The sequence below is a fragment of the Desmodus rotundus genome, chromosome 9 (assembly GCF_022682495.2).
Source record: "Desmodus rotundus isolate HL8 chromosome 9, HLdesRot8A.1, whole genome shotgun sequence".
Taxonomy (NCBI): Eukaryota; Metazoa; Chordata; class Mammalia; order Chiroptera; family Phyllostomidae; genus Desmodus; species Desmodus rotundus.
The window spans coordinates 14,645,272-14,672,930 of record NC_071395.1 but is presented as its reverse complement, the minus strand read 5'-3'; the positions used below and the strand labels follow the sequence as shown (position 1 = coordinate 14,672,930).

The 27,659-nt window shown below is 42.5% G+C and overlaps 1 protein-coding gene and 1 pseudogene across 1 annotated transcript in view; both read right to left on the bottom strand.

Annotated features, from left to right (window-relative positions):
• HHIP (hedgehog interacting protein) overlaps positions 1-8,676 on the bottom strand; it is a 75,525-nt gene extending 66,849 nt beyond the window's left edge. Inside the window, exons 1-2 of the mRNA XM_024568940.2 lie at positions 7,777-8,676; positions 1,912-2,104 (exon numbers count right to left, since the gene is read on the bottom strand). Coding sequence (XP_024424708.2) covers positions 1,912-2,104; positions 7,777-8,055 — 472 coding nt within the window. The 5' untranslated portion in view covers positions 8,056-8,676. The remainder of the gene's footprint in view (positions 1-1,911; positions 2,105-7,776) is intronic.
• Positions 8,677-14,095: 5,419 nt separating this feature from the next.
• The window catches only part of LOC112312361 (ferritin light chain pseudogene), a 38,770-nt pseudogene continuing 25,206 nt past the window's right edge, over positions 14,096-27,659 (bottom strand).

The window sequence follows — 27,659 nt, the reverse complement described above, 5'->3', positions numbered from 1 at the left end:
TCTTGGGTTTGGGGCCAGGGCGAAAGGCAGGATTACCCTCTTACTCATCATACTTTAGGAAACAGTAACCTCCAGGCCAAGGACCAGTCTGGCCAACAAACCGATCAACCTAAGTAACGCAGAGAGAGCATTATCACAGCTCACTCTGCGGACAGGCGTTTAGAGCCATTATCAGCATTTGAGGGCTCCAGAGGAAGCCCCTCTGCTGGCTGCCGAAGCCTGCCTGCCGGCCTGTCCCGCGAAAGCGCCCCGGCAGCTCCATCACCGCTGCAGAGGAGCTTTCATCTGGTTATCTTTCAAGGCAGCCTGGGTGGCCACCGAAAGCACTTGACATCTTGATGCACTTCAGCAGTTTTACATATACACAAACTTTGTAGAAAAATAAATTTGTCATTCGTCACCACATCTGTTGATCTGGGGAGTGAGGTGCTTGCCGTTCTGACTCCTGAGCTGTTTGCTGTGCTCTCTCCCACAGTGGATATCGCTTTCTGGTGTTTGTTTTGGAAGCTAAAATAACTTCAGATACAGGAAGACCCCCACAGATGAGCTCCTAAATCCAGCATGGTTGGCTTTATCTCAAGCAGAGAGAGGTAGATGAAAATGCTAAGTGTCGATGTCACTTTCAACTTAGGGTGGCAAAGGGAACCTTCCAGGTTTGAAATGTGCAGCGAACCTTTATGGGACTTAATCTGCTATCGCTTCTCAGCAAGCCCTCTAGGCAACCGTGACCTGGTCTCCTTTGCTTTGGGGAATGTGATAAAGAGGAAGAAACAGCTGGCTTCAGAAAAGCCTTGGGAACATAGCTGTAGTTTATAAAGACAATAATAATATTTTCACACGGAATGCGTTTACATATATGTTACGGTACAGCAAAGGAAGCAGGCCACCCTAGTCAAAATGTTTTCCTAGCTTATTAGGAGAGCTCTATAAAAAAATACCAAAGAAATCTACACTTTTCTGGGTCAGAGAAAAAAGTGAAATGTGCATAGCAGTTCAAAAAAAATTCTCCCAGTGCATCCCAGAGTTCTTAAAGCTCGTCTTTTCCTTCAATGCCATTTAGTTTTATAAACTGTTAGCTTCAGTAGGTTTGTTTGTGTGCGGCTTTGCCTAACTAAACAGAATCTCTCTCGTTAAATTCTTTTCTACCTCTATGTTGATTCTTCCAACTAAACCAACAACCAAAGTTTACAAACTTTTGATGGTAAAATTAATCAACACCCAAGACTCTATATGTTTATCGGGGCCCAGCACATGACGGTGACCAGGTATATTTGGAATACTGGGCCTGTAAGAACTTCCGCGTGTACTCCATCACTTTCTCCCTGTACAGCTTTGGTTAAGGCCTTGGGCATCTCCTGAGGCTCGGTTGTCCTCATCTGTCAAGTGCAGATGTCTCTACCTTTCCCACCTCCCAGGGGTTCTGAGGAGCAAATTAGTCATTATATGTGAAAGTGCTCAGTAAGGCATTACTTCTTTTTGGATTTTGAATGGTATTTTACTTAAGGAAACACTTTCAGAGCCCGTGGGCAGTCTGCAGGTGTGTGTCGGCCCTGTAGAAGAGGAGGCCGACTTGATGCTGACGTGGATGGGCGAAGACACCAACCAGAAATGTGTTGGTAATCCAGCTGATAATACAATGTGCGTGAAGATCACCAGCTGTATCATTAGTTTAACACAAAAGAAGAAAGTAGAACGTCTCCAACAAAACCAACGTACTGCTTCCGGACTGACATGACAGTCACCCCCTTTGGCAGCAATACAAGGTTACACATTTGAAAAGGTTACTGATGAGGAAAGAATAGGTATTTTGAAAGATGACATTCATTTTATGCTCTTGTATGCAAGCATTTCAGAACAGGTGTCCTGGAAGGATATTCTGCATTGGTTTATTTAATTCATGCATTTCTTTACCTGGAATGTGGCCTCGGCAGGTGTAAAAGAATTCTTTGCAATAGTCTTTGCAGAGCAGGGGGAGTACGAGGTCTCTGTCCAAGGCTTCCCTCTCAGGTGAGTGGAACAGGCTCTGGGAATGTGGAGAGCAAAGCGCACATTTGATTTCTTCCAGTAACTTCCCACATTCGGTGTTGTTGGTCACAGAAAATATCTGAAAGCCGTAAGTCAGAAATAAACTTTTTAGTGATGTGAAGTGAGGTTTAGTTACTTCTTTTTTGTAATCATGTAAGTAGAAAAGTATAATTTAGCCAATGCAGTAGTCCGAAAAGAATTACCATGTGACAACAGAGAATTCCTTTGTAAGGATGTAAGTGCTCTCTTGTATGGGATGCAAGGGCCAAGAGTAGAGATGGACAAAAGTCTTCTTACTCTCACAAATCAAAGTGGTTTGTCTGTCTTTCGGATGCAAAAAATTAAATGACAATTATATTTAGACCCTTGAATCCTTTATCACTTTATTCTGCCTCAAAGTGCATACTGACTGGTACTTAACTTTAAAATTCCAAATACCTTTATCCAACTGTATGTAAAGCAAAATTTTTTAAAAAACATGGTTTATTTGTGTCTTAGGTAAAACTCTATTTCACTCCTGAAATTCTTAATATGATAGTCTCAAAGATGTTAACATGAATTACATTTTTCTAATTTCAATTCATTTCCAATCTACAGATTGCATAGGGAAAGTTTTCTAAAGTAAGGGGAAATCTTTCTCTTTCATATTTTATAAAAATGATACCTGCAGCTGAATCCAACAGGTTTAAGAGCAATTTTTATTATTCATTGTATCTTAGCCAGGAAGAACTCTCTAACTTGCTCCTCAGGTATGTTATATGCAAAAATAAACACGAGAATCTAATAAAAGTACTTTCGTATAGTATTTAGTAAGTTCAAATGGGAAAAGGCATACTTTTAACTTTACTTCTACAATACTATGTCTTTTATTTCAATAAGACCACTTTGGGAGTCATCGGTTCATTGAGGTTAGGTCTCAGTATCTAGTACTAACTTTGAAAAGCTGACCTCAGGAGTCCCTGGAATAACTAAAGGGGAGCAATATCAGCACGACCTTTGAGACGTGTAATGCAGTGCTGTCTAAATCAATAACTGATATTTCATATTAAAAAGCACCATAATGGGATTGAATTCTATACCTTTTCCCAACTTATGTAATTATATACTTTATCATTTCTTTAGAACTATAAACTGAAATTAATATTTTAATCTCTAGATCATTGTTTAAAGCAAATATTTCATTCACAAATTGAGATTCTAATTTGAGTACCTTGTATGGCTTCTATTTTTTAGAATAAAGATATTCTAGGTGATCACAAAACTTGGGTCTGAGAGAGCAAAGCAACTAAAAACCAGTTGAATACAAGCATGCTGACATTTTAGCATGCAGTAATTAAAAATTCAATAGAAGTAACCCGATTTCAGAAAAAAAAATACAATACGTAGTAATGATCTAGAATATTCAGAAGTCGTTTTTCATGACAATTATACTTACGTATTAATTTTTATCAATTTCCTTGAATGACAATTGCTTAAATGGTTAAAGTTTTCTAAAAGGAAGCATACACCAGACACTTAGAATTTGCATTCCAAGAATGTTTTAAATGTCTCTTATTGTCCATACCCTGGCAGCCCTCCCCAGATCTTTCAATATGAATACTGTTGGGCTTCGTTCCGTTTGTTTATCACACAGCAGTCCCCTAAGAACAAAACAACTGCAGGTTGCTGAAACCACCTCTTTGGTTTGCCAAAAAACTGCAATCACCTTTGGTTTTATGGGGAATATGCATGCTTCCGTTTTTTTAAATAGCTGAGACCAAATGACCCCCATGTACGCTCCCAGCTGCCATCCAGGAAGAGCTTGATTTTAGTGCCTGAAGAATTTTGTCTTTTACAATTTTTGGAATGTGTCCTGGCCACAAGATCTCTCATCAAAAGTTTCAGGAATAGGATTCAATAAATTATCTGAAATCAAGTATGATATTATTCTTTGTAAAGTTGCATGCTGTTCCGGCCCAGCAGGATGGTAACATTTTGCTCTGTGTGAGGTCTGCAGTGTAAATACCCATTTGAAGATAGATAGAGCCATCATTCTGGCTTTGGTTTCAATGAACCAATAGTCTTACTGAAGTCAATTAAACTGACTCAGCCCAAGCTGCAATGCTGTTTTGGACAGATGTGTACTGCTGTGTGTGTGTAGGGTTTTTTTTTTTCTTTTTGGCCTATGTGTCTGTGTCTATATAGGTCCTCAACTTTATGCCTGACAATGTCATCAATCTTAAGAAGAAATTTAAGCTAATTTCCTGTTTCAATTTTTAAAACCCATATACGAAACCATCAAATTATAGTGGTTTAAACTAAATATACTTTGGAAATCATGTAAAACTTCGAAACATTATTACAGCATGCCTAGTAATGATTGTGGCTGTTGCTGACTAATTTATAACATCTGGCAGGTCATCCTTTAATCTTTAGCCACATGAAAGTCAAATCCATAGAAGAAAGGTAAGTGAAATCCTGGAATACACAGGGAAGCGTGGCCTACCACTGTAGCTTATCAACAAATAGTAAAATGGGTGACAGAGACCTTCTGTATGTCTCTTTATTTATCAAGCAACTAAACAAAGAGAATACAAAGGCCCCCACATGGGCTTGATGAGGGGACAAAAGGAGAAAATGTGTGACAGTATATTAAGATGTCACCTTCAGATCACTTGGCACATAAAAAGTTATTTCTAAAAATCATATGGCTACAAGGTTCTTCAGCTGTTGGGTAGAACCCGTGGGTCTCTGGACTATAGTGCTGGATTATGTCATTAAAGAGTTCAGTTTCAATTTTAGGCTAATATGTAAATAGATCATTGTACCAAGGCAGCTGTTAAAGGGACCCCAGGATGAGTTATTTGTTTAGTTGGATGTGTCCAACAATAGCCTTTGTCCCTGAAAGAGCCAGAGCAAACAAATGATTGTAAAAGGGCACACTTGAAAACAATTACTTTTCACCCATTCCTTGACAGCTTTGGCTGTGAAACCACCCAAGGTAGAGAGATCTTCTATGCTTCTGTGGCCACAATCTAAGTTTTAGAAGTGGGGGCATTTCTGTTAGTTGCAGATTCAATTTGGCTAATGGGCATTAGACCCTTTGGCATGTTGTACTTAGGAGCTGCAAAAATATTGAGACGATGTAACTTCCTAAATTTTGGCAATAATTATTTATAATGGTGGTTAGCCATCTCATTACAACACATAAAACTATTAAAATGTACAAAAAATTAAAGTATAAAAGCATAATACCTTGGCTAAAGAACTGAACTCAAAGCTAGTTCATTACATGAAAGAGAATGTGTTAGTCTGGAAACTGGATTTAATGGCACAGCTGAGCATGCTCAATACTCCTACCCAGTTTGCTACTATCTATTTGTCTATGAAGTTTTTTTTTTTCCCAATAGGAAAAGGCTACCCCTCTCATTTCTTGAAAAGTTGCAGAAATATTTCTGGGGGGAAAATTTTTTTCATAAACAAAAAAGAGCCCTTTCAAATAGCCATCTCTTCTGTGCACACGTTATGAAATAAGACCCTAACATATATTATAAACCAAGAAGGCTTAGGGAAAGAAGGGAAACAGTGAAGTTTATTATAAAATAACATGTTTTAAAAACTATTATAATCTGAGAGCTAACATAGGTCAAGAACGCATAGGCATAGCTATATCAAGTCTCTGATTTGAACAATTTGAGTATTGTTGGTTTATAAACCATTTGTAATGAAGCCAGCAAAATCTAGTGTACCACATTTAATTCAGACACATTTCCCAAATGAGTAGGGGTTTGTTGGAGATTGGAAGGATGTAAAACGGAAAGGAATGTGGATAGCTAACATGGCAGATTACTTCCTAAAGAATGATTTCTTAAAAAAAAAAAAAAAACTTGATGTAACTTCTCTTAGGATTATAACTCCCATCAGCCCCCTCCCCCTCCCCCCCAAGCTTCACTACATTTAGTTCAGAACCAAGTTTTCTTTCCTCACGCTCCTGTTCAGTACGGCAGGGGGCTGGAGATCATGGGCGTACCCACAGTATATGCTGCACACAGGAGGACTTAATGGGAAAAATTTCTAAACCTTCCTCTGCATTTCTGCTTCTTTTGGGATCCTGGTAAACCCCTGCAGATGATGTGAATGTAGCTATTCTGTAACTTAATTCAATTACAACACAGGAGCTTAATGACATTGTTTTGAATAAAATGCTGGAATATCTGTTCCCGAATCTCAGACTCCTGCTGCATATGGTAAGAATAAAGAGCGAGCTGCAGCTGAAAACCTGCAGCAAGACAGTTCGCACTCATCTGGGAATAGAGCGAGTTGGACAAATGCTCCCTCAAAAGGCATGAACATTTGGACAGAGCTGGGGACTGAAAGAGAATGATGTTCTCTAGTTTCACCCATTAGTGAACCAACTAACAAACACAATGGTGTTGTTGTTATTCTTTTGCCATAAGCAACAGGACGCTGTGTGTGGGCAGCAGTTTAGTGGGGAGGAGGATAAGTCGACCCCTTTTTGTCCTATTGATTTTTTCCTATTTGCATGACTTGAGCAAATTAAATGATGCAATATGGCTTTTTGTTACAAAACAAAGTGAGAGATACCACCCAGACACATATGTTGATTCGTAGGAGCCGTTTACATGAGAATAGAGTGAAATCTACCGTGAACTGAGCATAAAAATTAGATTCAGCCTGGGTTTTTTTTTTTTTTTTTTTAATGCCTGGGCCAGCAAGACTGAAGCACAAGTTTTCCAAGAGTCTCTCAGACCTTGACAACTGCAGTGGTGTAACAGAGGAATTCTTAATTAAACCTAAAATGGGGAAAGGGAGGGGGAGCAAAGACACCTGATTGTTTATTTCGCGTGCAGTGATTGTTAATGGGGTGCTCCCCAGTCTTTCTTCGGAGTACAGTAGACAGCCCACATGGCCGCATCCCATGGCACGGAAGATGCTGCAGACGCAAAAACAAGCCTGTCTTTGCACTCAGCCAACACTATTTTCCTATTCGTTCAAACTTATCAGCACGAGGAAAATGTCAATGCAGTGTGTGACTCCTGAAACACGTTTCCAGGGCAGATCTTCCCGGACAACTAAATACCCCCGAAAGCCGGAATTGATGATATTACCAAACATTCCAAACAGCGACGGAGGATCGTCTCCGTTTTATGTAGTAAACACGCCCCAGCAAAATCTTTCGCCAGTGTTGCGGGTTCTCAACTGGAGTCCCAGGAGTTCCCTTTTCGCTGTTTAACGACTGTAACGTTAGACAACCCCCTCTGACGGGGCTGGGGATCCTACACCAACCGTGCTTCAACATCCTTTCCGATTCAACGCTCGCCCTAACCGAGCACGTGGAGAAAGCTGCACGAATCTTTTCACTCTGGAAAAACAAACCGGAAACCACAGCCACCTTCATTTACAGTTTCACTGCAGCCCATGCCCGACTCGATCCAAAACACACTGTTAATCGCGATTCTCTTAAAATAGTTGCCCAGCCCCGAACGCGGGTACCACAGAGGCTTCTCCTTTCCGAGACAGACGGTTTTGCACGGCATCCCGACCGCGGACTCTCGGGGGCGGGCGAGGTGCCTGCGCACCCCGGAGGGACGCACGACCGAACCACGCCAGCCAGCGCTTTCAGAAAGTTATCAAAAAGAACTTCCCAAACAAGTGTCGCCCTTCCCACAGCCACCAGCGTCGCCGGAGACGCAGGGAACCCCGCCCGGCCAGGACGCCAGTCTCGCAGCGGTGAGGCGGGTGCGCGCTTACCTTCGGATCCAGGCGCCCGGGCCCAGCGCTGTCACTCCGCAGGCAGCAGGATAGCCGGGGGTAGAAGCCACCGCACAGCATCTCCCCCCCACTGAGCAGCTCCAGCTGGGACATCACCCGCCTATCTCTCCTTTTCAGGCGCTTCGGGGGGTTCCCATTCAGGCACCTTCTCCTCCTCGCTCCGCTTCCTTCGTTCCTTTCCCCAAACTTAGCATCTCCTTCGAAGAAGCCCAGAGCCACGGCCAGCAGCAGCAGCTTAAATGAGAGCATCTTCAGCATCGTCTGCCCGGCGCGGCCGGGGGTGGGCGCGGGCGAGAGGGGGGGAACGCCACTGCCCAGCAGGGGCACTAGGGCGCAGCGCCGGGAGGAGGCTGCAGGGCGGCGGGACACTTGCGAGGCAGAGGGAGGTGGCGGGGACGTTGCAACTTGGCCAAAAATAAAAGACGATGGTCCAACGCCTTGGGGGAGCCCGAGGAGCGAGAGAAAGTTGTGCGGATGACACCGTGTACAGCTGTGCCGGTGTCAGTGGGGTCAGGGGCTTTCTGCTGCAGCTGGGCAGTGGGAGGAGGAGGAGTTGGAAGAGGAGGAAGAAGAAGAGAAGCCGGCCACAGAGGTTCACTTGTCCGTGTAACGGGGGTTGTTTAGGTGAGACAGTAGCAGCAACAGAACCGGAGGGGCAGGCGAACGCAGGGCCAGCGCTGGGCTGTAGATGATGCTGAGGTCTCCTCTGCCAGCGGCTGCAGCTTCTCACACAGCCTCTCATGTTTCGTTCCCTCTTTTCTTCTTCTTTTTAACTAGCGCGCGGGGAGGTGCTGCCACCGCGCGCCCCTTGACGTCACCGCTTCTCGCGCGCCCCCGCCCGGACGGGGGGGGGGAGGGGACGGGGCGGCCTCGGCGCGAGCGCGTCCCCCGGGCGGGGCGACCTCCGGGATGCGCTGGGAGGGGGCGAGGGCCACGGCGGCAGGCGGAGGTGGGGGCTCGGCCGAGCTCTCGGAGCCAGCCTCCGGGTCTCGGAGCCCAACGCGCCCGCCTAGCGGGGCGCCGGGGTGGGGGCGTCCACCGCCCTGGTCCTCCGGCTGGTCGGCTTGGGGCTGGGTCGCGGTCCGGAGAGTCCCCACCGGCTCCTTTCTCCTGCCCGCAGCCCCTCCGCACGACCCCGGGCTAAAAAGGCGGCGGAGCTGCGGCTCCGAGAGAAAGTGAGTAGGACTGGGCCGCGGGAGGTGAGGAGGGAGGGGCCCCCTCCTCGGCCTCCCCGTCCGGGCCCCGGCCCGCCCCTCACCCCTGGGGAGGATGAGCCGAGACCCCTGGAGCTGGCAGGAGAGAGCTTTCCGGCCCCTTCCCCGCTGCTGGCCCGCACGGACTCCCCCTGTGCCCTGGTGATTTTCAGTGTGAAGCTCTAGTCGATAAAGATCTTCCTTGGGGTCTGATTTAGTGGCGAGTGCAACCCAGATGCTGCGAGCCGCTGAGAAGGTGGAGATGGTTCGAAGACTCCGGAGAAGGGTCCCATCCTTGCCTAAGCTCCTGCGCGCTACGGTAACGGCGCGGACGGGGTGTGCGGCGGAGTCTGACCGCGGGAGGGATTGCGCCAACCTGGGCGGGCTGCCCCCTGACGCCCCTTGCGGGGCCCCCACCTGTGCCCTGGAGCTCTGCCAGGCCCTGCTGGCGCTCCCCCGGAACGCAGGTTTCCCCCGCCCGGAGTGGAGGAGAGGCGAAGAAGCTGGATGCAAATCAGCTTCATTTTCAAAGGCGGTGGGGGGGGGGGGGGTGGCGGAATCTGGGGAGAGTTCCCTGGGGGTTTCAATAAGGAGGCGTTAGTTCTGGAGGAAGAATTCGTAGCAGGTTTGCTGAGGTCCAGAAGCGGGATGCCCTATGTATCCCATGTACCTAAGTAAATTAAACTTCCCCCCAGTTAAACACTGTGCCTAAAGAAAGAGTTACTAAAAAGATCTGCAAGTTATCAAGAGTGGTGCCTGGACGTTTTCGAGATCCGCACAAGTTGGCAGTACAGGGACTGAACACAAGGCGTGCCTAGCGCCACTTAGTATTTAACAGGGGACATGACTTTCCTGGGAGACAGACTTTGAAGAGGAGATAGGGACGTTTTCCTATTTTGGCAATGGAGGAAATGGTGGCCGTATTTGGATTTGCTTCACTGCTGGGCATAAATTTCGCCCAGCTGACGTGAAAGTTGGGGACGGTGGAGATGGGTAGCTGATTGAACTAATTACTGTTAAAGTGGGCCCTGTGGCTAGTGAAGCTTGTGCACCTTTCACTTCCTGGGCCCGGATTTACTAGTGGAGCTAGATCCCCCCCCCCCCCCCCCCCCCGCAAAGATGGCCAATTAGAATAAGTGAAAAGAACCTCCCGGAATGCTCAGTCCAGTGCCGAGCTCAGTGCAGGGCCCCCTATAACAAACTTACCGTTTCTCCCAGGGGCTGTTGTGTATACACGTGAGTCCTGTGTACACGTGATCCCGAAGGTGTCTTCTGATCCCCAGACGCTCTGACGTCTTCCCTGTTTTGAGGACGTACAAAATAAGGCATAGAGCGATGAAGATTTTAAGAGGTTAAACTCTCATTTAATAAACAGATCTGGAGATGAACCCCATCAAGACTGAATCACTTACCCAATCTCATCTAATCAGGTTGTTTAAAAACCAGAACCCAGGGACCCAATCTATACCTGGCATTTGGCTATCCAAGGCTCTATACCCCAATACCAGTTTTATGTTCTTTTTTCCAAAATAAAAATCTTTCCAAAATTATGTCTCAGTAGTTTGAGCTCTCGCTCCAAGGGATGAATTCATCTTAGTTGGTTCAAAACAGGCCTTCCTTATGGTTGTACTTGGAGACTAAGGTCTCTTAAAGGTAAATTAATTTTGGTTATTAAACAGGCAGCTGTTGTGATCCTAAGTTTCAAGATACAGAGAATTTATAAAGGCTTACAGAAACGAGGCAATCGTGGCTGCCAATAAATGGGGTCACTGATGAGACAGCTGAGCTTATTCTCAGTGCCACTGATAGAATCTGCAAATGGTCACTAAGCAGTGTTATACGTATGAACTAACTTCTGATTTTTTTTTTTTTTTTTACAGAGGGAAATTGCACAGCTCAACTACAGCCAGATTGACAGCGTAACTTTCTAGGAAGCAAGAATCAACATTGGGTTATTTCCTAAGATCAAACCTTGAAAGCTCATTTAGAGGCTGCACACCACCTGCACACTGGAGCACGGAAAAGTGGTCTTCTTTGTCAGGAATGTCTCCCTCTTCAGAGAAGAAGGGACCCCCACCCGCCCATACTCATTCAGACAAATCAGTCTTTTTTTAAAGCAAGGAATGGAGCTGTACAAGGGCGGCCAGGTCCCCCATGCCCTGCTGGCACCAGCACAGAGCAGCACCACCCAGGACTGCCGCCTCCACGCAGGCAGTGTCCTGGACCAGGGCAGCTGGCTGAGGCAGTAGATGGGAGTGCAGTCCTGCTTGAGCTCCACTCACCAAGCACAGTGCGTGGCTGTGTGGCAGTGTCTACCCCAGACAACGGGGCTCCTCTTTCTGGTCTGCACCGAGGCCCCTTGAATGGGCTAGGAGCAGCTAGGCCCATCACACCCCCATATGCCAGTCCTATCCAGGATTATATTCCTTACCTCAGATAGAGGAAAGATTCTCATGAACAATTTAGATTTATTATAAAAGATGAAATATTTGACACCATTGAATTTGAATAGGTAAAGCTCCGAATATTACCATGTATATGAATTATGTATGTATATATTTATATAGGTATGTACTTACGGTTATGTTGATATATATCTCTATGTATCAGAAGTTAGCCCAACTTAAATTTGGTAAGTGTTGAAAATAAAATTATTTTCAGTATTGCAGTCAGTTTTGCATATGGATTTCTGGACTTCACAGAAGCACGCACTATTTCATTCCATTTCTACAAATATATATGAAGTGTCAGGCACTGTGCTAAGTAATCAGTACACAGTAAAAAAAAAATACAAGCACCCTGCTTCTGCTTCTAGGAAGTTAATCTAGCAAGGAAGACAGATGATAAAGTCACAATATTTGTGGTTAAAATTGTGGTAAAAGCTATTAGAGAAATACCAAGATAGAGAATAACAAGGCACACTCATTTCAGATTAAGTAACTGAAAAAGCCTATTTGTGAAGACCACATTTCAGTTGAGACCCAAGGATGAGTTGGAAGGAGTTTATGAAGTGACTCCGCCCTGTCATTGAAGGTGCAGAACCATTTGAATTCAAAATAGTATGTGATACATTACCAGAAAAGCACAGAATACAGCTGGGTAACTACGAGAGGAAGGCTATAGGCCAAATTCGTAGTGTAGTTTAGAGACCAGGTAACCGATGAAGTTAGGCTCACGTAGTTGTCATTTCCTTTTGCAAGTACCCTTCTCTTTCCCACCTTATCCTCATAGATCTTTAAATCCCAGCCTTTCACTCAACTCCTAGGAATTACTCTAGTTCGAGTGGCCCACCAGCCATCGTGTCTCATCTAACCAGCCCCGTATGTAGTGCATTCTCATTGTTTTCATTTGTGCGTTGCTGATAACCCTGGGATTTCTCTCATATGTGGGAGTTGAAGACCCATGACATGGAAAGCTCCACCAGGACAGGAATGACGTTCCCTTCTTCGGTGACCCCAGAAGACAGTCCTGTTCAATGTCATCACACAGTGGCAGCCTCTCAGCAAATGCTGCAGACTGGCCAATCTTGTTTGGCATAACACGTTTTAGAGGTTGACAATGGAGGAAACATTTGCATTATACAATTTTAAATTATTAAACGGGAAGATAATGCACATTATCACCAAGGAATTTCAGGAGACATTGCTATCAAGTGTGACTCCACAGGGGAAGGGCAGCAACACAGCCCAAGAATAAGTACATGTCTTTTAAAAATCAGAGACTTGTTATAATTCAAATATGGTGGCACAACGGTAGGGCAGCTGGTTGGGTTTTTTCTAGTTATTCATTCGGTCTTTCTTTCAAAAGATGGCTTCTGCTGTGTGCCAGGCCCTGCCCTGGGTACTGCGGACACAGCAATGAACGAAACTTGTCTCCTGGAGCTCACGGGCTATCAGGGAAGAAAAATAACAGTCTGCCAGAGGACAAGTGTGGTGAAGGCAAGGGCTCATGGGAAGGAGAGCACAGAGGGTTGAGAGAGAGTTCTACACAGAGTTTTATGCTTCCGCAATGGATGCACTGGGGACATGTTCTGAGAAATGTGCCATGTAACAAGAGCGCACATACACAAGCTGAGATGCTGTGGTCCACTGCGCACCAAGGCTCTGCAGTGCAGCCCATCACCCCGAGCCTGCTCGCCGGTACAGCACGTCACCGCACAACACAGCAGGAGACTAAATCGAGCACAAGAGACTCGGTGAACACCACATATGTAAGGGGGCTGCTGGCATCACAGGCACACTGCTGTACAGAAAACGTTTGTGTAAGTAGGGAAACCTGTGTATAACAGGGAAACTTAGGCAAGTAATTGATTGAAGGAGTACCCTTAGAAGCAGGAGAAGAAGGCGAAGTAAGGACGAAGCTAAGGATGCAAGCTGGTGCCTGGCTTCGGCCTGGTCCCACGGGACCTCTAGAACCCGAATTGCACTACAGAATCTGTCCTCACCTGAAGCAAGAGTGGGGTGGGGTGGACTGACTTTTCTAACCCAGGTAACAGTTATCATTTGTGTGGCTCCCTAGGGAGACATAAACCCCCAGGTGCCCAGAACAGTTCTCTGGAGAATGGACAGCTATATATTTTTGAGGAATTTGTCCATTTCAGCCGCGGGCATAAAGTTGTTCATAATGTTTCCTTGTGATCCTTTTAATTTATATAATCGGTAGTAATGATAATTGCTAATGTGTGTCTTCTGTCTTATTTCCTGATCAGTGTGGCTAGAAGTTTATCAATTTAATGGGTTTTCTCAAAGAACAAGCTAGCTCTTGTTTCCATTGATTGTGTCCATTTTTTAAAATTTAATTGATTTCCTCTCTGATCTTTATTATTTACTCTCTTCTGCTTATTTGGGGTATAATTTGCTCTGGTTTTGCTAGTTTCTTAAGATGGAAACTGAAGTAATTAATTTGGGACCTCTCTCATTTTCTTTCTGTCTCTCTCTTTTCTTTCTTTCCTGCAAAAAGCCTTATTGTTTCCATTTGGTCCAATGCACAGGAGAAGGTTCCAGGGTGTTAAAAGGCTGCCTAGCGGTTGCAGGGAGAGGCTCAGGGAAAAGCCAGACATGGGGGGATGGAGAGGGCCCCTCAAAGCCTCTGGGCTCCAAAGGCTCCTAGTCATGCTTGAGGGTGAGCCTTTCAAAGAGATTCTCGCCCAGCCCAGCCTGGGGGCCGCCAGCCTGTAGAGGTGGGTCAGCTGCTCACTTATCTTCTTGATGAGTTTCACCTCCTCACCCAGGACGTGGTTCTCCAGGAAGCCACAGGGCTCAAGGTCCGTGGGCAGAACCCAGAGCCTGCAGACCCAAAAGGGCCTGGTTTAGGTGCTTCGCCAAGGCCAAGGCAGTTTCCCTGGCATCCTGAGTTTGACCCCATTCTTCGTGGGAAGGCTTCTGGACGTCCTGGAAGAGAACGTGGCCCCCGTGCTGGTTTTGCACCTTCAGGAGATGCTGGGCCCCTTGCACTGCTCCTCTGCCAACTCGTGGAAGGAGTGGCCCAGGCCCTGCAGAGCCCCATTGTCACGGTGGAAATAGAAGTCCAGAGAGAGGTAGGTAGAGGAGGCCTGCAGGTGCAGGGTGGCCAGGTGGTTGATGGTGGCCTTATTTGGTGGAATAATTCTAATGAATTTGGGAGCTTATGGTTGTTCAGCAATGAAGAATTACGGTCAAAAACTCGTGTTGGCTGGTCTCGGAGGCTTAGGACGGCTGAGGTGGTTCCTCTGGTAGTGACTGGAAAGGAGGTTGAAGGGTGGTGGGAGGCTGGAAGAAGATCCCTGGGTCTGTTCCACCCAAACTCTTTGGAAGCAAGAGTCAGATCCGGGGGACCAAGGAGGGCGTTGCCTCCCATTTTCTAATGTAGGCCTTTAGTACTGTGCCTTTTCTCCTCAGTACTGCTTTAGCCACGTCTGACAAATTTGGAAATGTGTTTTCAGTTCCATTCTGTTCAAAATACTTTCTGATTTCCCCTTGGAGTTCTTCTTTGACTCGCAGGTTATTTAAAGTGGTTTATATAGTTTCTAAATACTCAGGGTTTTTGGAGGAGACCTTTTTGTTGTTGATTCTAATTCAATTCCATTGTAGGGTAAGTATAATGTGTATGAGTTGATTTTTTATAAAAATTTTTGAAAAGTTTTTATGGGCAGGACAATGGTCAGTCTGGGTATGTGTTCTGCGTACAAGGGAAAGAAAGTGCATTTTGCTGTTGTTGGGTGGAGTGTTCTGTAATCGTTGAGTAGGTCGGTTTGGTAGACAGGGTTCATTCTGTCTCCTTGTTGGTTTTCTGTCTACGTGCCCGTCAGTTATTGAGAAACGGAGGGATATTGACATCTCTGACTATAATACGGATTCTTCTGTCTCTTCTCGCAGTTCCATCAGCCTTTGTTCCATGTATATTCAAGCTCCGTTTATTGGGTGCACGAGCGTTTAGGATGGTCACATCTTCCTGAGGAATTAATTGCCCCTTTTGTCTTTGTGAAGTGTCCCTTATCCTTGGTAGTAATTTTTGTTCAAAATCTACTATGTTATTAATGCAACCACCTTTCTTCTGATTAGTGTTAACAGATTTTTTCAATTTTTTATTTTTATTTCTGTCTTTGTATTTAAAGTACATTTATTATAGGCCACATATAATTGAGTTTTGCTTATTTTTGTCAATACGACAATTTATAGCTTTTAATTGAGGTGTTTAGACCCCTTATATTTGATGTGATTACTGATCCAGTTGGGTTTAAAATCCATCACCTTATTGTTTTTTATTCCATTTGTTGTTTATTCCCTTTTCATTCTTTTTCTCTTCTTTTAGATTATTTTTATTTATTCCATTTCTTCTCTGTTATTGCCTTATTGGCTATGAGTTTTTCTTTTTTCGTGTGCTTGCATTAGAATTTGGGGTATCTTTAGATTATCATAGTGCCTCTTCAGTTAATAGTATACCACTTCACGTATAATATAAAAAACAGTATACTTTCATTTCTTCCTCCCAGACCTTGTACATATGCTTCACATGTGTTATAAAGCTCAATGTGTGTTGTTATTATTTTTTTAGAAAGATATTTACCTTTTAGAAAGATTGAAAAATAAAAGTCTTTTATACTTATGCACATATTTACCATTTCTTGTGCTCTTCATACCTTAGTATAGAATTTTCCTGAAGAACATGTGTTAGCAGTTCTTATAGTAAGTGTCTAATTCTGATTATTTTATTTTCAGCTTTGGTATGTGTGGAAAAGTTTTCATTTCGCCTTTTTTTTATTTTTAAAGAGAAGTCTGTATTTTTTGTGGATACAGAGAGGGGAAACCCAACAGAACAGGAGTTGAGGACAGATACTCCTCAATGCTGGTCCGGCTGAACTTCACTGGCCTGTAGGTGATGGAGGACTCGCACAGTAGTAGCCAATTATCTCAGGCTTGATTTCATCAGGTCAAAGGTCTTGCTATTGTGGACACCCACCATCTACTGCAGGATGCTCACGTCCCACAGGTGCGTCCTCACCACCTTGGGCTTCTCCATGGTGCTGTGGGGAGCCCTCTTCTTGGGTGCACACTCAGCAGAGAGTGCTGCTTCCTCCTCAGGCCTGGGCTCAGCTGCCACCACTGCTGCGTGCCGTACACTTGCAACAGCTGCTCACAGGCACATCGAGCAGCTGGTAGAGATCCACACTGGGGCAGGTGAACTTGCAGAAGGTCCGCTTCTTTTTTCTGTTCCACTTCCACCACCTTGTGGAATCTTTGGAAGGGACCACCCCTTGCTTTTGGTTTTTGAGAGACATTTTTGCTGGGTATATAATTTTAGGTTTAGAGGGATTTTTTCCCCTCAGTACTTTAAAGATACTGCTCCACTGTCTTAACTTTTTTTTTTTTTCTTTTGAGAACTTGCTCTCATTCTTATTTTGTCCCTTTGTCTATAATGTGCCTTCCCCCCAACCCCAGTTGCTTGTTACATTTTCCTTTTTTGGTAGATTTAAGCCCCTTAATTCTAATATACCTATATTTTCTTGTTTCTTGTGCTCGGGGTTTGTTGAGTTCTTGAATTTGTGGGTTTATAGATTTCATCAAATTTGGAAATTTTTTTTTGTATTATCTCTTCAATTATTTTCTCTTCCTGTGGGGACTTTAATTATATGTGTAATAGACCACTTGAAAGTGTTCCACAGTTCACTGAAGCTCTCTTAATTGCTTTTTCTTTATTCTCTCTGTATTTTATTTTAGATAGTTTCTATATCTTTAAGTTCACTAATCTTTACTGCTCCAATATCTAATCTGCTGTTTAATCTATTCCACCTACATTTTTTTAACTTCAAGCATGCTTTCCTTTTATCTCAAAGTGTTAGATTTTGGGTCTTTTAAAAGTCTTTTCAAGTCTGTATTTACCTGCTCAATCTTTCTGCTACATTCCTGAATATGTGGAATATAGTAAAATAATTGTATTAATGTCCTTGTCTGATGATTCTATTATCTATGCCAGTTCTGGGACTGTGTTTATTCATTGATTTTTTTTCTGTTTATTGTAGTTTATATTACCCTACTTCTTTGCATGCTTGATAATTTTTTATTAAACTCCAAAGATTGTGATTTTTATCTTGTTAGGTGTGTAATATTATATTCCTGTAAATATTCTTGAGCTCTGCTCTGAAGTGCAATTGAGTGCCTTAGTAACAGCTTGAGCTCTTCAAGCCTGCTGTTACACCTTGTCAGGTGAAACCAGGATACCTTTAATCTAAGGCCAATTTTCTCCACCACCGAGGTGATGCCATTGTACAGATGCTCTACCCAACTTTCATTGAATTATTAGGTTTTTCCTTCTGGCTTTTTGGAACGTGAAATGTCCTTGCACCTGTCTGAGCTCTGAGCATCTGCTCCTTTCCGGTGGTTCTTTTCCTTTCCGGGGGTCATTTCTTTACAGTCATATATGCTTCTGACTACTCAGCTGCAAACTCAAAGGGGGTCCTCTGTGGGTCACCCCCGCTCTTTTTCTGTGCAGCTGCCTTCTCTCAGGACTCTGCATTTTGAACTCCAGTTCTTGGCCTCTCTAGACTTCACATATCTCTTCTCAACTCAAGGTTACTGCTTTATTCTATTTGGGTTCCCCCGCCCTGTACCACAGCCTGGAAAACCTGGGCTGTAAGCTTGGACAGTTAGAAGGTTCACCTGGCGTGTTTTCCCTCTCTCAGGGATCAACATCCTCTGCTCAGTTAGTTGAGGTGCAATGCCTAAAAACCTTGTCCAGCTTTTTTGTTCTCATTGTTATAATATTATAATAATGACAGTTCAGTTTTTTCAGGTGGTGTAGTAAAGTTGGTCCTTGTTATTCCGTCTTGGCTAGAAGCAAAAGTCCAACAATATCTTGTGTGTGTATGTGTGAGAGAAGGTTTTTAATAACTAACTCAACTTCTTTCAAACTGTTGGATCTAACAGGCCCAGTTACCAAGTCAGTGGGGCATTCATAGCTTTGTATGATGTGTACCCGCACAAAGCAGGTGGCAAGAGTTCATTTCAATGATTTTCCATGTTCGCCCTCCATGATGGGCAGTGATCCTAACTACCTCTCCTATTCTTATATTAAGCCCGTTGAGATCTGCCCACCACCCTCTGTTTCTAGAGCCATGCCCAGGCCTTCTTCTGGGCTCTCCGTTACCCTGGGGACCCCTGACTCTCAGAATGTGTTTTTCTTCCTGCTCCAAAAGCAACAGTTACTTCTTTTGTTTATGCTAGACAGTGTGTTCAATTTATTTAGAAAACACACAAAAAAACCCTTCTTCTACTTTTTTCTTTTGCCTAGAGGGTAACACCTGGCTATGTATTCTGAATGTAAAGATGGGGAAGTCGGCAGCAAGACTTCAACGACTGCTTCTGTTCTCAGCCCTGTGCTGTACTCTGCTGCCCATCAGACCTGGCATCCCTGAGTCCGCAACCCAGCCCCTCCCGAGTTCTGAAAGGCAGAATGGCTCCCTCTTGAGCTGCAACCTCTTCCTATTTATTCTGGGTTTTGTCTTTTTCCTAGTCTGCTTTACCCCACTTGCCTTTCTCCTTCTAGAACTGTGTTGAAATACTTCATCCATTGATAAACTCCCTCATGTTCTTCTCACTGCTCTGGTTTTGACCCTCCCCTTTTAACTGGTATATTCCTATTTAATGGGATCTGGGGAGAGTGAGGAGATAAATCCGTATGCTCAGTCTGTCACCTTGAACTGGCACCAACCTGGCTGGAAAATAGTGATCTTACTTGTTTATATTCATCTTTCTCCACTGTATGTATAGCTCACATTTATTTCACTGTTTAATATTAAAAGTGTTTTGGGTCTTTATTTACAAGTTTGGTGATATTTTGTGACCAGAAATATGCTGTAGGAACTTAATTCTTGCTTATATCTAATTAGCCTATGGAAAAATCGACTTCTTTACACACTGTTTCACTGAAAGTCATAGTTTCCAAGAAACTATCAATGGTGGTGAGGACTTAATGTATATTGTCAAATGATTACTACAATCACACATCTATCACCTCACATAGTCACCTTTATTTTTTGTGGTGTCATGAGCAAAATTATATTTCCAAATGTATTGATGATAAGTTTCACAAAAAAATGTATATTGTTTACTTAGGTTGTGTTGCCTTTTCAAGCTTCCTTCCGTGATATTTACTCTTAGTTACTGCGTAGATGTAAATAACTGTGGTTTAATTCATTAAATCATATGAAGTAGAATTGTAAGTCTATAATTAATTTTAATTCTATTCCATTTATACTTAATTTATTCATAATTTGTTGTGATTATTGTGCTATATATAACTAATTATAAAACAACTATGGGGGACTACATATTAATCACCCCTTATTTGTTATACTTCACACATTATACCTACTTCTTCAGCTGAATACAATTTTACTGCTAGATATAAATTCCCTAAAAGCAGCAGCACCCATTAGCAGATGGCATTTACTGAGTTTCCTTCCCAATAGCTGGTCTTTCCTAAATATCTACAGTCAGTCTGTAATCATGTCGGAATCACGATGGAATGATGGGATCATGTCAGAATCAGATGGATTCTCTCTGCAACATTCCCTGCTCCTGGCCACAGTTACGGGGGCCGTGATGGCCACTGTCACCTAACCTCTTTTGTGCAGCCAGCCCTGCATCTCCTAATGTGTTTGAGTCTCCAAGATTCTGCTGATGTGCCATTGAACATCCCCAGCCCTACACGTTGGCTGGAGCTGCTGTCAGTGGGAGAGAGATTGGGATGGAGATCCCTGGGTGCTTGGCAACAGGAATCTTGTATAGATTTCTTGTGATGGATGGTAGTTGTGTCTGTTGGAATTGTCTGGTCAATTCACACTTATTAATTTTAAAAAAATAGCCTCATTTAATCGCAGTGACTTAAAATGTTATTTTTATAGTACCCACTAGAGTTTTTCCTTAGTAAATGTCAATTTCTTATAATACCTGAATCAGCGGCAGTGTGTAATTTGCTAATATGTTTTCCTTCGATGGAATTGGAAGGGTGAGCTAATGGACTGGAGGGTGTGCAGAAATGAGACTTAATTATAAAATAATGGAAAACAGTTGGCATCCTGAAATGACCTCATAAACAGAATGATCACGACTGAGATGATTCAATAATTAATGATTACATCAATGAAATTAACTCATTTGTATCTCAACGCTATGTAAATGATGTGAGAAACTACAATACCTTAACCATGCAAACAATTAATAAAATGTGGAAGACATTATAAACTCACAGAATTGAAAGCCCACACAGCTATAGAACTAATTACTTTTGTGTGCATTAGGTGTCTTGGAAACTAAGCATTAATTTTCTGGCTTTGACTCATATCAAGACCACCCTGTAGGAAAGTTTAAATCCTGGATGAGTATCTATTTATCATTTAACTACATGTTTGGCAACCAATCTGTAAAAACAACATATGCAAATGAATGTTTACTGATGATTGAATGAAAACATGCTCTATTTCTAGATGTATTTAATTCAAGCATAATGTAAAGATGCTAAGACTTATTTGTTCAAAACAGGCTACCTTAATCAAGATACAGATCTAATCCTCAGAAATACTAAGCTGTGTACAATTGCGGCCATTTGACAATCTGGCAAAACATTTCTTTAAAATATAAAAGATTAATTCAGTATGAAACTAGTTAGGTCAAACCTAAACATATGATTATTTAAACATTTTCAAATAAATATTTAAAATATTATTTATCTTATAAATAATTGCCTTGCAAAAATGGTGTGTTATAAAAACCTTTATCATGTAGTTAAAATTGTGGATTTACAATAGTTTTGTGGTTATTTGATCTGGAAGGGGAGAGAGATATTTGTGAAGGAATGTTCTGACAGACTAAAACAAAAATTTAGTCATTAAATTTTAGGGCCAAAGAAACCATTACATCTGAGGCAACTATATACCTGACTTGATAGAATGTGATATAATTAAAAAATTATCTGTGTGGTATGGTTTGGTTTGAGACCACAGATTCTGCCTCATTTTAAAATTCATGGATAGCATGTATCCGATTTACTTTCAAAATGAGCGGTTTACTTATAAAGAAGTTCTTCAGTTCTTGGTTGGAAATATGTCTGAATTTTATGTCCTACCCAAGGGCCTGAAGTTCTGCAAACATTTTCATTTATTAAATGTTGTAAACACCTGGGCATTTTGTAGACATTACAGATATTTTTACATGCATAAATTTAGAATAAATGTTGGATATAAGAGACAGCTTTCTAACTTCAAAGTCTACTTGTATGCCATAAAACCATAGGTTCTCCAAGATTCAACCTTTTTGGTGTTCTGGTTTGTTTACCTTACATAAAATGTGATTTCTCTATTTAAAATATCTGAAATATATATTCACAAATATTAGCTAGTTCTTGAAATATATTTGGATAGTTATAAATGTAAATTAACTGAGATGTCAGGATTCCTTCTTCTTTAAAACAGATGATCATTTTTTTCCTTTTTGGTAAGGGAAAGGAGAATTGCGGGTTTATTTTTGGGAGCATGAATCCAGAACATATGGAGCCAGACTTTATTTCCTATGAACAATAACTCTCTCCTAATCACCATGTGTGCCTTGTTCATTGCTGTTGAAGAATAGTTTAGCATGATTAATATGCACCTGAGGAAGAACAGCTTTATTTTCACCCTGAAAGAGGAAGGGGCTCTGCATGTGAGACCAACCCCAAGGCCAGCACTACTCACGGAGAAAGGCCTACAGTAAAGTCTGCACTCACAGTTAGGAAACGAAGCTTTTTAAAACGTGTTGGCCTTGCGAGGTGTGGATATTGAGTTGGTATATCCTCACAGGGAAAAGGAGATCATATTTCTGAAATTCAGTGTTGCATTCTGTAGGTTTGTAATCCAGCCTTATCTCATTTCTCTTGAAACTAGCATTTTTCTCTTTCTTCATGCCTTCTGGGACGTAATGCCATTCGTGCTATTCTATTTGTACAAACGAATGGCTTTTTTTTTTTTTTCATGTAGGCTCTTCTAAGAGCTTTCTCTATTCAACACCAATGTGACATTTCCCTCTAGTCTTTGAATTCATTTGATCAGTTATTTTTGTGACATGAAGTTTCTTGTGTGAAAAGCCAGTACAAAGAGTGTATTTGAACCCTTTATGTCAGGTGCAATGATAAGTGTTTTGCATATATCATCTCATTTAATCATTGTAGCAAAACCTTACAATGAAAAAAATACATTTTAGGTAAGAAACAAAACCTCAGGGAGCTGAAGGAATTTCTCGTGGCCACATAGCTTGTAGATGACAGAGCCATGGTACAAATACATGCTCAAGCTGTTCTCGGCGGCGATTCCGAAAGCTGGGATCATTGTTTTATCCTAAACGCAGATGTCCCCACATTGTGCTCATCTTTTCCTTACCGATCTGAGACCACGCCTGTCTGCATGTGCGCTGCCGAGAGTTCCCGGGACCTTCTTTCATCGTCTGTCTTTAAGTCTGAAGCTCATTGCATATATAGCTTCTTGGACTTCTTGGAACAGACAATTCAACCTGCTCCTCTGAATTGTCCTCATTGCCTCTGACCCCTTCCTTCACCCTATCTCCTCCACCTCCTTCTGAGATAACATCCTGTTCTTCCTCACCACCTCTGGTTTGACATTCTTCTTGTTGACTACATCCTCTCTATTAGTTCTATCTGCTTCATAACAATATCATCACAAACTCAGCAGCTTAAAAAGGAAAAATTGTATTGTTTGGAAAGAAAACTAGACAGTCATAGTTCCAGTGAATTAGGAGCATGGGCTCAGCTTCAGGGCCCCTCCACGCTGCTCTGAAGGTGGCAGCTGGGGCTCCAGTCTCCAGGAAGGGGAAGGATCCACTTTCAAGCTTCTGTGATTGTTGGCAGCTTTCAGTTTCTTACAGGCTGTGAAACTGACAGTTCCTTCTTGTTTATTGGCCAGAAGCCCCCTTCAGTTGCTTACCACATGGCGCTCGGCATGGGTCATCTCACTGCATGGCAGCTACTTCTCTAAAGCCAGCAAGGAGGAGAGGGTGTCTCCCACAGTGGCTATTACAGTCTTGGGTGGTGTGATCACAGAGGTCTAACCATGTTATGTCCCATCCCCTTGGCTGTATCCTATTGGTGTGAAGCAAGTCAGAGGTCCCATCTACTCTCCAGGGAAGAGGATCTCATAAAAGTATGAAAGATGTCCCAGGCTGCTAGTACTTTCTTAACTGATACCATTTCACACCTGCTGTTGAGAGGGAGGTTGACGCCCAGGAAGAGAAGGAAAATAAAACAAAAGTGAGCTGCCCTTAAAAAATACACAGTCAAGTACTTGTCTAATCAAGAACCACAGAGGAAGTTTTTTGTTTTACTTTTACTTCATTACTGAATTAAAATCCACTGGCAAAATCAGATTTCTCATGTCTAGGGTCCTGCTGATAATACAACATGTGCTAAAGGACAAATATTGAATCACGTATTTAGAGAAATAGGACTTGCTGATAATAGTTCCTTATGGAGCTGGGGGGAAACTATGAAAACCAGAAGAATCTAAGTTTTAACTTTTATCCATCAATATGTAACTGTTAAATCAGGTTTTATACTATTGCCTGAACTGGCAGGGTTAATAGAAATAAAGGACAAAATCCTCAAGGCAGTGAAAAAGCTGGGATTTTTAATTACATTACAAACATGTAGAATAATTTTTTAATGGCTACCCTTAAAAAGAATAAAGAGACTTGTCTGGGTCCCAAGTTGGGCGAGTAACATTACTCTGCTTGAGAGAAGCAAATGAATGTGTAAAACCTTTCCATATTCTCAAATGTTTCGTGTTATGAAAACCCCTGCATGCTGTTTCTCTAAAGGAGTCCTCTTTAAAGCTCCACAGGCTTTTAAAGGAAAACTTCATAAACAACTGTTTTCCTGGCCCAAAAGAACCCTGCGCTATGCGAACCACGAAGAGAGCCTGGATGCCCACTAGGCCAGGTTTCAGCCCCATTCCTGGGTAGCCTGCTCACGCACAGAGCCCCTCGGAAGTCAGTGAGAGGAAGTAATGCGCCTCCCAGAGCAGAGAAAATTGAAATGTGCTGAGTTAATATTTTGGATCATAAAAGTCACTCAGAGAAAATTCTTTCAATAGGGTGCCAACCAGAGACTGGTTATATAATTCTTATATAAACCTTATTTTTTCCTCTCGAAAGGAAAATTTGGGTTTTCTCAGAATAATGGTGCTGCTGAACATCCCCAGAGTAAAATGTGAATAAGCTAACTTTACAAGTCATTTTTAATTTCTTTCTGATTATAAAAGAAATACACTTGATGTAAAGAATGTGGAAAATACAGAAAGTTGCAAAGGAAACAAAAAACATAATCTGTTCTATCTGCCACCCCAAGATAAAAACATAATATTTTGGTATATTTTTAAAAATTGTATTGTTTTGAAGCCAATGAATTTGGTACCTATTATTATTGAAAAATCTGAGTGTATTTTATCTGAGTGATGGGTATGTATGATTTTTAAGTCGAAAGAGCAATTTTTTAAATAGACACTTCAAAACCTATAAAGGCCAACTGGCTTCATGCCCTTGAAAAAAGTCACTTTGGAAAGAAAAGTAGACACTTACCCACTGATACATCCTTAGCACACAGAACTGAAAGTCATTTGCTCAGAATTGCCCTATGAATGATTTTACGAGCGACAAAACAAAATCATCTTGTGATTTTATAACCTAAATGCTCTTTTAAAACAGTTCTTTTTTCTTTTTTTAATTTCTCCAGTCATCTTTATCTAGAGAAGCAGAACAGAGTTACTTGTGGATCATTTGTGGGAAACAAACGTCTTAGAGTAAATTGTTAGGGTTTTTATAAGTGTATTTCAGGTAGGTTCAACCGCAACTATTTCTGCTAATGTGAAGTGACATCTTGCATAAATATGCCATAATTTTATGTTAGTCATTGGTTTCAATCTGTGCAACATATCTGTTCCTGTCACATTTGCTAAAGAGCAGCTCAGCAGTTACAACACCACCACATTTAAAATGCAGTTCTCAGTGAAACGCTGAGGGAGCCAAACCCAGACTCCTTCAGAGGTTAGTCATTTCAAGTGCAGAAGTTACAAAACTTTATGAGAAGATCAAGGCCAACGCTGGGGACTGCATTAGCATGTCTGGCTGAGCAGCCTTGAATGGCAGATAGCTGTGGCTGGGGAGTAAGAAGACTTGGCGAATAAGGGTGAATTGTAGAATGTCTCTATAACAGCGCTGTGTACTAGGTGGCCCACGGATGTGCCGGTGGGGTGGTGAAGAATTTTAAACTGAAAGGTCTTCTAATGGAGGAGATAGGATTGAGAGAGACAAGAAACAAGCACTTTGAAAAAAAGAAGCCACGAGTCAGTTCAGCATTCCACGCTTCTGACGACTGCCGTCTGGAGACTCACCTTCTTTGGTGTCCGTGGGGTCAGGACATTCCAACTATTTCCTTACTTCTCTGACTACATTCAAGCAGACCCTACTCCAGGGATCGAGAATTTTCTTGAGGAGTGTTAACTAATTCGTGAGGAATGTTGACTAGTTAGGCCTGTCCCTACCCCGTGGAAGGCCCTGTTACACGTTGTTCCCGGTCTGTGTTCAGTTGGGTGTGGTAGTAGAAAAAACCACTTGTTAACAGGGCAGAGGACTGAAGAGTGAGAGCCCCACTTTGTACTCGCTAACCCATGTGCCTGTCGAGGGCTTGTCTCTGAAACTGCTTTGCCAGTTTCTTGAAGACAAAGATATTTTGCAGCCACAAGACGCCCCCCACAATACACGCGTGGTGCATCGTTGTTGATCGCTTTTCTGTGTGACTTTGCCATCGCTGGGAGGAAAGGACCTGCGCTGGTTAATTTATAACCACCGCTGCTTGAACGCTGCCATGGCGTCTGGAGAAACGATGATCATCCGCGGCAGCTTTTCTTTCCCTCTGGACTGGATGACTCAGCCCCCCGCTGTCATCATTCCCATGAGTAGCCATTCCACATGACTCAAAGGGAAAGGTGGCAACATAAAAGCAAAGATAATATAATAAATTAAGACACTTGCTGAAACTCCACAGGAAAAGTGGTGATTCTGAGAAATGTAGATGTTCCGCTTCTCACAAGTTATTCCAACTACTCCCTCATTTTTTTTTTCCTTCCAGAGACTGTTTTCTGAATGAAAGGGTAGAGGGACCAGGATGGTCTTGGTGAGTGATGGTCGTGGAGCCTGTTATGATAATGTCACTACTATGTGTGTGTCTTCTGGAATACCCTTTGGAAATTCTGATGCTAGTAGCCAAGAATCTCCGAGTTAAGGCAAGCATGTCATGTGCAGGCTAGGCCACCTTGTTTAAATTAGCAACACCCTGACCAAACTAAATTACTTTATAAACGACATTACTGAGCACAAGTATTTCTGGTTAATTTACACTTAACTCATTCAAAAGATGTGTTATTGCACTTCTTTATTAAATGAATGAAAAAATCATCTGTCAATTTAAACTCGGAAAGAATACTAACACGTATGTGCTTTACCAAGGCTAAGTCTTAATTGTTTTCTTTTCCATAGGGCTCCACAAAGGGAAAATGAAATCTTGCAGTCACATTCTAGAGAAGCCATTTTATTTAATTATGTTTAATTTTGTTTGCTTGAACTTTTAAGTATTTTATTCACAAAATACCAAGAACTGCTGCTTTCCCTTTGCTGCTTTCTAAGGGTATGGCTGTTTAAAAATAAAAGTATTAACATGATTTGATGACTCTGACCTTTGTGGTGTTACTTTTATTACTGTGATAGTACTTCTTATACATTATTTTGTAACTTTTGTTCTTCTTGTCTTGCCCTCTACTAATAAAGGAGAGTGACCGTATCATATACATATCACATTCATATATCATATCATGTAGTGAAAAATGCCAACAACCAGATATGATATATGATATATATATGTGTGTGTGTATGTGTGAACACACATATACTCAGTGGCTGGTACCATCCCTGTCACATGTTACCTGTTAAAGCACAGAAGCTAGTCACATCGACGACACCCAGTGGTCTCCACCGTCAACCATTTTGCTTCGTCCACTAAGTCGGGGAGCCAGGGGGTGTGCCCATGGAGCACCTGCAGCACCAGGGAAAGGAAGCCCTCGCTCTAGGATGCTTGCTCGTGGGGCAGCAAGAAGTG